Source organism: Solanum tuberosum, unplaced genomic scaffold (assembly GCF_000226075.1).
Source record: "Solanum tuberosum cultivar DM 1-3 516 R44 unplaced genomic scaffold, SolTub_3.0 scf00491, whole genome shotgun sequence".
NCBI classification, from domain to species: Eukaryota; Viridiplantae; Streptophyta; class Magnoliopsida; order Solanales; family Solanaceae; genus Solanum; species Solanum tuberosum.
In genome coordinates, this window is record NW_006239416.1 from 79,916 (window position 1) to 94,084 (window position 14,169).

Below are 14,169 nucleotides of genomic sequence, written 5' to 3' on the forward strand. Positions count from 1 at the left end.
AAAATTCTTCTTAATTTATGTGTCAAGTCAAAAACATAAAAATAAATTACAATGAAGGGAGATTAGTTATGAGATTTTCTAAATTGTAATCCAAATGTCATATTAATTTTAGGAAAAAGTACTAATTATACAAACATTCCTACCATATTCATTAATTCTCCCTATAATTTAAAATAATTATATATTGACTCACTAATTAATAAGTTTATACCAGATTTCAAGTCGGATACACTCAAATACAATTTTTTTACTTCCAGATACACTTTGAAATACAGATACATATATAGGGAGAGAGACGAGCGAGATAGGAGGGAAGCGAACGAGAGAGTTGGTGTATCCTAGATATATGTGAATCATAGTAGATACATGTATCTCGGGATACAAGATACATTCTGAAATACAGATACATAGGGAGAGAAACAAACGAGGGAGGGAGGGAGAGAGGCGAGTGTGAGAAGAGAGAGACGAGCGAGATAGGAGAGAGACAAGCGAGAGAGTCAGTGTATCCCAAACACATGCACATTCACTTGGATACAATGTATCTGAAACAAATTACACCTAATTTTGATCTCATGTATCCAAAATACATATATGAGGACGCGCTAGATACACGTATCTAGAGACCGAAATATGGCAAAAATGATAATTTCGAAAGCTTACGGGACGTAATTTGGCCCTAAAATAGTGAAATTTGTGTTGTTCACCCTTAATTATTTTTTTTACATAAATAACTAACAAGATACATTCTTAAATACAAGATAGAATATACATAGGGAGAGAGGCAAGCGTAAGAAGAGAGAGGGGAGTGAAATATGAGAGAGACAAGTAATTAGAGAGTCAGTGTATCCCAATACATGCGCTTTCAATTGGATACATTGTATATGATGAAACAAATTACACTTAATTTTGATCTCATGTATCTGAGATACATATATGTGGATGCGCTAGATACATGTATCTAGAGATTGAAATCTGGCAAGAATGATAATTTCAAAAGCTTACGGGATGTAATTTGGCCCTAAAATAGTGGAATTTGTATTGTTCACCCTAATTTTTTTTACATAAATAACTTATTTCTAAATTAGTTGTCATACATTAATTGTTTCTTTACTAGCTACCAAATGTCACCGAAAGGATCGGAGAAACACTTATATGACTATTTAGAGTCATTTGGTAGCTTGTTAAAGTTATACAAATTTCATTAACTATAGAAAATAGTCATGTAAGGTTAATTATTTACATATTGGTTATTTCATTATATATATATTTTCTGTAAAGTAATATACAAATTTCCTCCTAACTTATTATATTGGCTATGCAAATTTCTAAATTACAAATCCAATACCATATTAAATGTGTTGAATTTTAATACAAAATAAAAAAAAATCTTTCAAATATAATATTACTTATATAAAATTTAATACATAAATAACTTAATTTCTACTAAACTACCCAACCACCCCTTTTAGTGCATGCATGAGCGATGAACGGAATGGTTGTTGAAGATGTAATTAAACAAAGTCAGAGTTAAAAATATATTTAGTTTTTTATCTTTGAAGTAAAGGATTTTTATTTAATTCCCATGAATTAAATTAGTCAAGTTGAAGAAGTTTGAGTACCAAATTATAAATTGATGTATAAATATAAGAAGAAAACAGATGAGTGTCAGAGTTGCATCCTCCGCAATATATTGTTGCGTGCTAGAGTTACCATCATTTGCTACAAACCAAGAGACAAAGTGGCACTCCAAATCTCCAACCCTCTCATTAATTCTCCTCACTCTTTTTTCTTTTTTCTTTTCTAAGTACCTTTACTCTTGGAGTGATGAAACGTTATTAAAAAAAAAAAAGATTATGAAAGATTGAAGATGTATTTAAATTCATATAGTCAAGTAAATAAGTCTTTTTAAGACTGTCAATAATTTAAGAATGAAATTAATAATTTGTATATAATTTAGAGGTGTTTTCAATATTTCTCTTTTTTAGAAATAGATTTCATTTACTTTTCACTTTTAATATATCAAAGAAAAGTCTATCATTTTTTCTCTCTTAGTTTACCTTCAACATTAACTACTTATTCACTAAAGCATTTCTCAAAACCTAAGACTATACATTAATTAATAGAAATATTATTATAAAATACTAATATTAATCATTATGTTTTGAAGGGCATGCAAAATTCAAAATGAACAAGTAAAACGTGATCGAAGGGAATAGTAGAAATAAACTAATAATTGGGTAATCAATTGTGACGATCAAAGTTCGATCTCTTTGAATAAAAATCCAACTTTAACAATTGAGGCTTGATGAGAAGATTGATTTTGCGTTCTCTTTCCCAGATAAATGCACATTACAATAAGTCTAGAAAATACAAATAATCCAGAGTATACTCGATAATTAAAACTGCTTGACAATTTATTTTACTGAGATTGAGGTAGTTTAGGAATTGAAGAGGAGGTGCATGTAAGGATGCTCCCTGGTCAGACTAAGCCAGACTTTTAGGTCATCCACCAGCCTGGTCAACACCTTGAATTGGTAAGTAAGTAGATTAATCTCATTCCCGAGAGAAATTTTCACGATCCAACTCACCGAATCGCGCGGGCACTTATTCTAACACCTAGATAGGAGAATCTTTAACACCTAATTTAAAAACAAGCAATGCATAAATAACTAAAACATAATCTAACATCTTATTTAAGTATGAAAATACTCTTAACTTGATTTAAAACAAGGTTCTTCGGAAAGAACTACTCTAGATACTCCCCAATGAACTAGTCTAAACAAGTACGAGAGCTTCTAAAGACTACAATTTATGAAAGAATAAGACACAAATCCCACCATAGAGAAAGACAAGTAGAAGTAATGGTGATCATCATCTTTACCTATGAAACATCATTGATCCCCGCAACCAGACTATGTCAAGTGCATAGTAAGAGTAGTATCAATATAAACAATACATACTAGTAGACATCAACGGTCGACCCAAATCCACCACCTAATGTAAAGTAGACATTTAGAAGGAAACATGCAATATGAAAGTTACATCACCCCAATTCTTTGCCCATATGCTTGCATCATCCCAAGTATAATGCCTAATAAACTGGTACACATACGCCCAACTTCCTACCTCGTTCTGTTGTCAACTCCACCACTAAACATTCGACCCTATTTTCACTCTAAACTTCCTAAGCCTACTCTTTATCAAAAATGTTTTAGACCACTTTAGCAAAACACACACCATTCATGTTAAACAACTCCAAACAAGTTTCCAGTCACTAACTTGCCCTAACCTAAAACACATTAAGCATGCCCCCACCAAATAACGCAATGACCCATATCCGAGTCCCACTCACCTTTCAAGTAATCTGGACCACCCAAGGATCCTCTAAGGCGCAACCTATGGTGTTCAACATGAAATTTAGGTCTACATAAGAACCACCCCCAATAAAATACAACAATCCGACAACTCAAAAACTAACGGGTGATAAATATAACATAAATAAGAAAAACGTTCCACTCACGGAAACAACATGAAAATCTGATTCTCTTATGGAACCCACACAAAAATTATTATTGTATCGGCGCGGCACCCAAGCCAACCGTGTTAATGTTTCATATCAAGTGTTATTCAAGTCAATTGTTAATATCTTGTAACAACATGATAACTGAGCCAATCATTAATCACAAACAACATGCACAATCACAATCACAATGAACAACCAATTTGAAACCATAAGTAAATAAACATGTTCATTGCATGAGATTATCACATGAAGTCATTTCACATTATTCTTCTAGCTTTTCGTACATGCACCGCACAAATGATACTACAAAATAGTTAACATGCACACATTACATACTTTAGAAAACAACCACACCATCACCTATAGATAGGATGTCATTTTGAGTACACATTCGTTTCCAAAAATTACCTCTCTACTCCCATGAATTAAAACCATGAGAGAATCGAGTATATGCATTTTATGATCATCTAGGACATGTTAAGTCAAAGTTGTGATTCAGAATCTGTATTATGTTGTTACTGTTGGTATATGAGATGACATGTATTACTGTTTTGTAGTTACTTGTTTACATTCATATTTTGAAACTAGGCGTATGATTCCATCAGTACACGCTGTTTGGGTACTAATACTGCACTTGCTTCTTTTTTTGTGTGGAGTACATGTATATTCCGACAGCTGCTTCGAGACCTCAGTTGTGGAAAACAAGACATGTGAACCCAAGGGTGAACTACTCTTTCGGATTGCCATGAATTCTTCTTTAGCTTGTTGTCCATCTCTTCGGACACCTACATTTTAGACTATAGACTTATGTTTTCTGTTGGGGTTGCATCCCCTTATTCTAAATACTTCAGAGTTTTAGTATTATGACTTTCAAGTTCTAGGGAGTTAAATTTCACAAATGATTTTGTTAAATGATTGAGTTTATGTGAACTTGATCCTTTCATCGTTTTAAACCGTTTTCCTAGCATTTACATCATAACTTGTTTCTTAAAGTGGTTTGATGGGTTAAGTAATTTGAGCTGGTAGTTGATTCTCCCACCGGAGGATTGTGTGGGCGCCAATCATGGTGCGTCAAGATCGTGACAATATCAAATGTGTCAAATACTAGTAAGTCCAATTTTCAAATGTCCAGGATTAGCACTCCACGATCTTATTTATTATAGTATTAAGTCAAATATGAAACTACACGACATGAACGATAAGGTGATCTTAATTCTTGTTAATCATATAAACTTATCTATTTTAAGGAGCAAAGTATTATGTGAATTGAGGCTATTAATTATTATGGTCTGCATTAAAGACTCAAAGGTCAAAATCGAAAATCTTAAAAATTTGTGACGAACTTAGAAATCCAATTTGAACTTATTTGGATTGGATTGGACCATAATTTCTTCAATTTGAAAATTGAAACCAAAACTTTTTATATCCGATTTAAACGGTCTGAAGGCCCACCCTACTTGTACTAGAAAATCCCACATTAGGGAGTAAAATGCTCCCTAACAAAGATGATCGATTTCATAGCTAATAGCTCAAACCCACGATCTCTATTAAAAATGAAAAAATCACTTACCATTTTACCGCGAACCTTATTGGTTACAATTTCCTCATGTTTGTCAACAATAGGGGTGGGTATATATACCGAAAAATAAAAAAAATCGGATCGAATCAAACTAATTTGATTCTTCGATTTGGTGTCAATGTTTTTTTTCCTTCAAAAAATCAATTCTTCGATTCAATATTCAGTGTAAGAGTCTCGAAACTTCGGTGCACCGAAGAATCTCCCCCCCCCCTCCCCCCATACACGCAACAACAAATTTACTACACACACATAGCAACAGATTTACACATATAAACTTCAAATATTAATTCCCAAGAGAAACTCAGATGTATTTTTGTCGGTACGTCATGTAACGAAATTCATCTTCCGTTTTGTTTTCCACGAGCAGTAGTTGGAGGCACAATATTCTTGACAAAGACAAATATGATATTTTAAGAAGAATAAGTGTTTTATGGGAGACACATCACGACATAACATGATTCTAAGTTTTTAAGTGTCTTATACTTTGATTTTGGCCAGTGGCAAAGCCAGAAATTTCATGAAGGGTGTCCAGAAATTGCTCAACAAAAGGTTCTTTTAAAAAATGGAAAAAATTGTTGCTAGTGAGTTTCGAACATGCGACCACTAACTCATTCAATGTGTTTGAAACCCATTAAAAAGGTCTAAACCCATAGGGCTACAACAACCTATTATATCAAGGGTGTCCAACATATGTTATTTAATCACTTTCGTGTATCATTTTACGTATATATACGGCATTTTTTTCCGACGAAGGGTATCCAATTGGACACTTTGAGTTGCATGTGCCTACGCCCCTAATTTTGGCCATTCTTTTATTCACACAGAAAAACCCGCTTTAAAAACACAAAATCAAACCGAATTAGTTTGATTTGATATTCGGTGCACACTTTTAAAAAATTGAATTTAAGAATCGAATCGAAATTTGATAAAATGAGCTAGAGAACCGAACCCCCACCCCCGAGTCAACAAAAATAATTAATGGAGATCAATGTGAAAAATCTTTAATTCTTATTAAAAATCAAGATAGTACCAATCAATGGGGGTCATTAGGTCTTATAGGTCATTCTGCGAGCTCCCAGCCTTCCATAATTGTCGTAATAATAACACCATTGACTGTAATGAACGTCGAACCACCCTTTAAGGCTTTAACATTTAAATACTCTTCAGAGAGTAATTAAGTCTGAAAATATTTTTGAAGAAGAATAGAAACAACTCATGATACAGTAATTTTGAAAAACATGAGTAATTATTTGTGTCATAGGAAACCAAAAATTGTGAGAAAAAGTGGCATATGACGGTACCCAAAGTTGATTGTGTAACCATCAAAAGCAAGTTGTGAACTTCACAATTCACATGGCAATCCCAAAAAAAACAGAATGTCATGAATTTCAGATCTGACTCAGACACCAAAGGTTCTCGAATCTGCCCCCCCTCTCCCTCTCTCTGAATTAATCTGTCTTTATTCTCATCTATCTTTCATATATTTTATTTTTTTTCCCGTATCAATAAATAAATATAATTGCATGTTACCTATACCAGATTCATATGTATTTGACTTTATTATACATGTATAAGATTTGATTATCTTAACTTGTATCACACAACTTATAGTATAGAGAACATAATGATGAAAGTGATAATGTAAAATGTCATTCAATCAAAACTTGAAACATAGGTAGATTTGTCTAGTTTTGTTTCAGTTCTAAGTTCAATGCATTGGATTTTTGTGGAGTGAAAAAACAATTCTTCAAGAATCATGGTATAAATATATATATATATATATATTATTATTTTTTTAATTTTTTTTTTTAAACAGTATTGAAAATACTTCTGAACTTAACGTAAATTATTAGTTTCGTCTCTGAATTATTGACAGTATTAAAAACACTTATCTACTTGACTAACTAAATTTAGATACACCCCCCAAATCTCAATTTGCACATGACATAGCAAGTGGTCTTAAACTCTTGTAGAAGCATGAGACTCTTAATAAAAAGCCGAGAGTGTTAAGAACACCCTAAATTTGGCAAAAATATAGGGGTGTATTTCACTTATTTTGCTTGTTTGGCGAGTATTTAAGTTCAGTTAGTCAAGTAAATGAGTGTTTTTAAAACTGTCAATAGTTTGTGAATGAAACTAATAATTCGCGCCCAATATATACTTCTCCCAAAAAAAAATATACCTAACAAGTAACACCAAGTGCAACGCCCATAGTTGACAAATTAACAAGAGGAGTTAATCTTGTATCTATCCATTCTGAAAACAAGAAAAGATGGCAAGGTATAACATTATTTTGTAAATAAACATGGAAAAAAAGAGAATTTAATTTCATTTTTTCCCCATAATAATCTTAATTAATTACTATGACAAAACTATGATGATAGTCCGTCATGGTAATAGTGTTGTGTAGTTAGTGTAAGAATAAAGAAATGGAAAACTCAATTACCTTGTTTGGCACGCGTCTCCTTATTGCAGCCCCCACAGCCGTAACTAACAATTTTTCTCTTTCACCTCCTTTTTCCACCCCACATATATATATATATATATAATAATGAGACCTTATAGCTTAAAGCACATCCCCCCAATTTCACTTTCCCCAATTCTCCCAATTGGATCATGTCTAGAGATCTACAATCCCGGCGACCTCTTTCTGAAATCCAGTTACCCAGTATCATCTCACAAAATGAAAATATCTCTAAAGATCATGATCTAGAAAGATGTATTTCTACTACTAATAAGGAACAAGCTGTAGAAATCCGAACCCCTGGATCTCCTCAAAATTTGATCCCCAAAATTCTCAGCTGTCCACCGGCACCTAAGAAACCTAAAAGGGGAATCTCGTGTAAGAGGAAATTACTAAGTGATTTGGAGTTTTACGATGTGGCGGCAAGAGAGGAAGTAGATTCCTTCTTCAGTTCTGTTGATGAGAATTCTAAATCGTGTGGTGGTAACAGGAAGAGAAGGTGTATTCTGTAAATTCAATATGAATTAATGCTTCACTGAGTTCCTGATCTGCCGGCCAACATAATAAAACAAGTTATAATATTCCCCGATCGATCGATCGAGCAAAACACAACTCGTGAGTCGACCTGAATCCTGATGTATGTATCTATTTTACACATATATTCTTTTCCTTCAATATTATGTGAATTAATTACTCCATATTATTATTCGATCTGAATTTTGAATTTTGTTCTCCTTCTCGGAAATCAATTATCTGTACTATTTCATCTTCCTTTACTTTTTAATGAGAATCCAAAATTTTTGACATCATCAGTAATTTGCGGTTTCTGGGTATTCAATTTGGAACAGTAGTATGAAGTGTTTGTCATAATTAAGAAGATGGGGTAGTGATTAATTTAATCGATAGAGATGAAGATAGGTAATGGTTGGAGTGATTGATACGGCTTTAATTTGGGATTGATTTTTCATTTTCTTAAAGTGAATGGAGAGAGAGATTTGTTGTATTCATTGATGTGAACAAAACTAGACAATGTGCTGTCTCAACGTGGATACCATTATATTTGTCCCTATTCGCTTTTTCCCCTCTTATTATTTCCAACCCCTTTTTTTCTTTCACTCTTCTATTTATTGCCCAAATAAGAGTTACTCAGATGGTAATTATCTTTCTTTTTCAATTCTAATTCTAAGATTGCGAGTTTAATAAACGAGGGCAAAAAATAATTACAACTAGGACAACGCTTCTAGTTCAATTTATTCTTACCCCATTTTAAGTCGAGGGTATTTAAAATCAACATATAACTCTCGTTCGTTATTGTATCCTATTCTCTTAATTAAAATGCTAATATAAATCTTGATTGCTTCATATATATATATATATATATATATATGGTTGATTCTTTAGTTTATGGTTGACTAAAAGGGGAGAATTGATTTTGTGTTTTGTTAATCTGAATTAGGCTGATTTGTCTTACTGTTTAATCTGTGTTTGCGTGGTTTGTTGTGAATTGTGATGATGAGTCCAAGAAATCACGGCGTGACTAGTATTTTAATATTACCTAGCTACTTCAATTATTGGTTTAGTATATGGTGCAAGTTTAAACGAGGGTTAATTTGAAATGTGACTTTGAAAAAAAAACTTCTTGTCCTATTGAATTGTGGATAAGATTCAAAGGCTATGACTGGAGTAGGTGTCTGGATGATTTTTATTCGGCAAATTAAACAAGATTTCTAGAATAAATCAATCAACTACACCCACCAACTTCTCATTTAATTTTTTAAATTGAATATTACTCACCTCACTAAGCAAAAAATTAGTTCTCATTTGGATCGTCAAAAGGAACTCAAATATAGGTAATTTGTCTTATACAAGTGGGTTGGATTCAAGATAATTTAAATTTGATCAATCTCAATCCGTTCAAGTTTTAATTAATTTTAAAAAGATCTTCAATTGAGTCCAATTTAATTTTCAATGCAACGCCTTAAAATTCTTTATTTGTATGGATGCAATGTATGTATTTCCATATTGAATAATGTCAGGTGACGTCCCACTTCAAAATCAAGAACTCATATTTTTATTTTCTTGAGTTGAAATTTAAATTGTGATTAATTACAAAATGTAAATAATAATAATAATAATAATAATAATATGTTAAAATTCTTGAGATAAAACATGTCAAATTATGCGGATCAGGATCCAACCCAATTTTTAGCCCATTCAAGCTCAATCTATTTGAGCCCAAAGTAAATTTGAGAGATCATGACTCAATTTGATTTTTAATTCAACTAATTTTAACTTCTCCAATTTTAGCCTAATCCATCAATTTTGACACTCCCAATTGTCTTATTGGTTGAATCTCTTCCTTTTATTTATTGAACTAGACACAGGTATTCGTGCTAGCACGAGTTCAATATCTATTATTTTTTATTTTAATTTACGTGACATAGATAGAATTTAGAAAGTTAATTATTTTTTGATATAATTTTTAGATATTTTAAGTTGTTAATTACTTTTTGTTTGCGCAAATTTAATGTGAAGAGGTCCATTAAGATGTCATTAATTATTTTTAATCATCTCGTTAATTTTTTACTCAAAATAGTTACGAGATATAAACAAATAATATCGACATTCAAAATAATAAAGCTATAACTAAATAATATAAATTTAAAACTAAAAGCCATAGCTAAACGGATTCCATAATTTTAAAAAAATTATATACTAATTAAATTAAAGTAGGATAAAAGAAATAATTTTTTAATTTATTTTTAAGATTAATGTAAAACAAAAGAAATAAAAATTTTAACCTTTTTAAAAACACGTTGAAACAGGCAAATGGACAAAAACTTAATTGCCTTCGGTGTGAAGTCTCTCTTATGACTTATATAAAATATAAATAAAATATAATAAGAGAAAATTTTGTGGGAGTTGTTCGTCACTTCATTGTGCTCCGTCATTTGTACCTTACTCCCTCCGTCTCATATTATATGTCACCTTTTTCATTTGTACTTATATTAAGAAATAAGATAATTTTATTCTTATGCCCTTTTTTAATGTTTACTTATGACAGCTTTGTAATAAAGGATGAAATGTTAGATTTCAAAAATATAAATACATTTGGATGACTATTTAAATTTTAGAGTTTATTTTTGGAGCCAAATTTTTTCACCAATTTGATCCAAAAAAATTTAAAAATCAAGTTTTTCCCACCTCAATTTTCCTATATATTTTGTGTAAAATATTTTTTAAAATATTTTTATGTATAAATTCTTAAAGCAAACATGACAACATCACAAAATATTCAAATTCCATTACTTCAAATTGATCTAAATTTTCCTTTGAACTTTTGAAATGTCATCTTCCTTGATAAAATTTGTTGAAGCTTCAACTTTCAAGATTATTTTTAATTTTTTTTTCATCTTTTATTTTTAATTTGTTTGAATTCTTTTTCAAAATCAGATTTTATAGAATAAGTAGTGTATAAAGAAAGTAGTTAATTAATGAATGAAGTACTCTCCCAATGAAATTAATTACTTGTAGACTTCCTAGGTTAGTCAAAGTAAATACATTTTCAAGATTAATTAATTAATCTATCAAGGGTATAATGGGTAAATACATTTTCAAGATTAATTATTTAATCTATCAAGGGTATAATGGGCAAAAAATGGTAATTTATGCATAAATTTTATAAAATGACATATATTGTGGTCCAACTATTTTTAGAAAGGGGCGACATATAATATGGGACAGAGGTAGGGGTGTGTATCGATCGATTCGGTTTTAAGTATAATTGGTTCGGTTTATCGGTTTTTAAATATGCTAAACCGATAACCAAACCAAGAAGATATTTGTTATCGATTTTCGGTTTATCGATTTTGGTCTTTAACGGTTTGGTTTTCGGTTTAACCAATAAGAAAATGCTTTCAAGATAAATATATGACTTGTCCAATAATTTAACGCGAAATAAAAAAGAGAGAAATCTAATTACTCATTGAGTGCAAAAATTCTTCTTAGTGTAGTAAAAGTATAGCAAATACTCACAATTGACAACCCTAGTCATTGCCTAACCCTTGCCGTCATCGTTGCAAACCCTAGACATCATCGTTCTTAGTTTTTTAGGTTTTTGATGTTGTGAACCTAAAGACTAAAGTAATACTAAAATGTAAAGGGTAAATGTAGAGAACAAGTTAATTAAGTAATGTTAATTGTGTAGGGTCCTTATAGTTATAGTCTAATATAGTGATTATACTAATATTGTTTGTTTGATATTTATGTATGACTAAAAATTAAAATAGTAAATTAATATATTCTTAATAGATTATCGATTAACCCAATAATTCAATATTAAAAAATCGATATCAAATCGATAACCCAATAATTTTTTTTATAAAACCATTAAAAAATCGTTAACCCAATAACAATAAATCAATAACATTTTTTTCGGTTCGATTTATCGATCGATTTGGTTTTTGTACACCCCTAGACGAAGGGAATATTATATAACTTGATAGAGATGAAAAGGAGGCAAGTTACACAATTGACTTTTCAATAAAAAATAATAACCTACTCCATCTGTCCCTATTTACTTGTCCACTTTTTCTTTTATAGTTGTCCCTAATTACTTGTCTATTTTGACAAATCAAGAAATGACAATTTTTTTTTACCTAATATATCCTCAATTAAATGATTAATTACTTTGAAAATGTAGAACTTTTCATCCACTTCATAATTAATAGGGGTAAAATCGTAAACTCATTATGTCATTAATTGTTTTCTTAATAGGTATGTCAATTCAAAAGTGGACAAGTAATTAAGGACAAAGGGAATATTAATGATAAATATACAAAGTAAAATTTCACCCTCTATATAAGATACCCTCTGTCCCTAATTACTTGTCAACTTTTGAATTGACACACCTATTAAGAAAATAATTAATGACATAGTGAGTTTACTATTTTACCCCTATTAATTATGAAGTGGATGAAAAGTTCTACATTTTTCAAAGTAATTTATCATTTAATTGAGGGTATAATAGGTAAAAAAAATCGTCCTTTCTTGATTTATCAAAATGGACAAGTAATTAGGGACAACTATAAAAGAAAAAATAGACAAGTAATTAAGGACATATGAAGTAGCTAATTAGACAATTTTAATATAAGATATATCCTTGAACTAATTTTTTAATGGGCAATGTATAAAAGTTTACTCTTACCCGCGGATTGGTATGAAATATCCTTGGAATCTCTAGTATGAATGAGAAAATAGAAAATCATGTATTAGCAAAGGGTATCGATATTCCTTAATTTATTTGGGAACGTCAGTGACATGTTTAAATTAACATGATGATCTATTATATAGTATTATTATTTAAAAGTAAATTTGTCATACCCTAATATGTGTAACATCACTCTCCTACTATGTGGGTATATTATACTGTCACATTATCTCTATGCCAGAAATTATAATTTTTTATATTTTTTGTTTTGGTTTCTTTATTAAAATAATTAACTTTTTTTTGGTAACTATATTTTATACTAATTAATCCCTAATTAATTATTAAAATTCTCTAATAATTATATATTCTTCATCACTAATTCTCACCCACTTCATTCTCATCTCATCAGAAAAATCATGCCCGACCACTTTCATTATCGATTCTTTGTTCTTTATCATCACTATATCATCTTTAATTCTTCTTCTTCGTCACTCGTCATCAAATATCACCACCACTATTATCAATATCAATTTTTCTTTTCACCACCTTGAATTTCCTCTTTTAGTTTTTGCTACCCGTCATTTATCACCACCAAACTCATAAAGCTACCATCAACATCAAACCCAAAAATTGATTAACAACTAATTTTTTTTAAGAAAATCAAAAAAATGAAAAAGATAAAAATAATCAACTAAAATAATTAAAAAAGTTCTAAATAAAATAAAACTATTTACTAACAAATCTATGAGAATTAACCTAATTGCGAATTAAAAAAAATTGTGCTTTGAGATTGTAATAAAAAATAAAAAAGTGTGATAAAAAATAAAGAATATAGAAGAAGAGGACAATGTGTGGAGTGTGAAGAAGAGGAGATGTGGGGGTGGGGGTGGAAAAATGAGCCTAATTTATTTTTTTTACTTTAATTTCTAACATATCTAGTTTATTTTTTTTTGTTAGATTTTTTTGTCACGTTAATTTTAAGGGTAAAAAAATTACTTTTAAATAGTGAAAGTATATAATAGATCACCATAATATTTTAAGAGTTTAACTGACTTTTCGAGACAAATTGAAGGAGATTTTTTTGCCTTTTCCCTATGTTATCCATTAAACTTGTGCACTTTTTAGTTATCCACGAGATATAAGAAAGAAAATAAAAAAGAGAAAAACATTAATGAACAAGGGAGCTATAAAACAATAAATGGCCAGAAAATTTGATCAGAAATTTAAAAAGTCTATAATATTTTTTTTATTTAAAAAGAAACTGATCTTTTTTCCATTTTTTAATTAAAATGTATTAAAGTTAAAAGGATAAAAATGTTTAAAAAGGTAAAATAATATAGCGTGAAATATGTTATTTTACCATTCTGGCCAAATTTTCAGGCCAGAAGGATTTT

General features: G+C 30.4%; 1 protein-coding gene across 1 annotated transcript; it reads left to right on the forward strand.

Annotated features, from left to right (window-relative positions):
- Nucleotides 1-7,718: 7,718 nt before the first annotated feature.
- On the forward strand, nucleotides 7,719-8,078 carry LOC102600009 (cyclin-dependent protein kinase inhibitor SMR1). The gene has a single exon (XM_006364380.2). The coding sequence runs from the start codon at nucleotides 7,719-7,721 to the stop codon at nucleotides 8,076-8,078; it is 360 nt and encodes a 119-aa protein (XP_006364442.1).
- The last annotated feature ends 6,091 nt before the right edge of the window (nucleotides 8,079-14,169 follow it).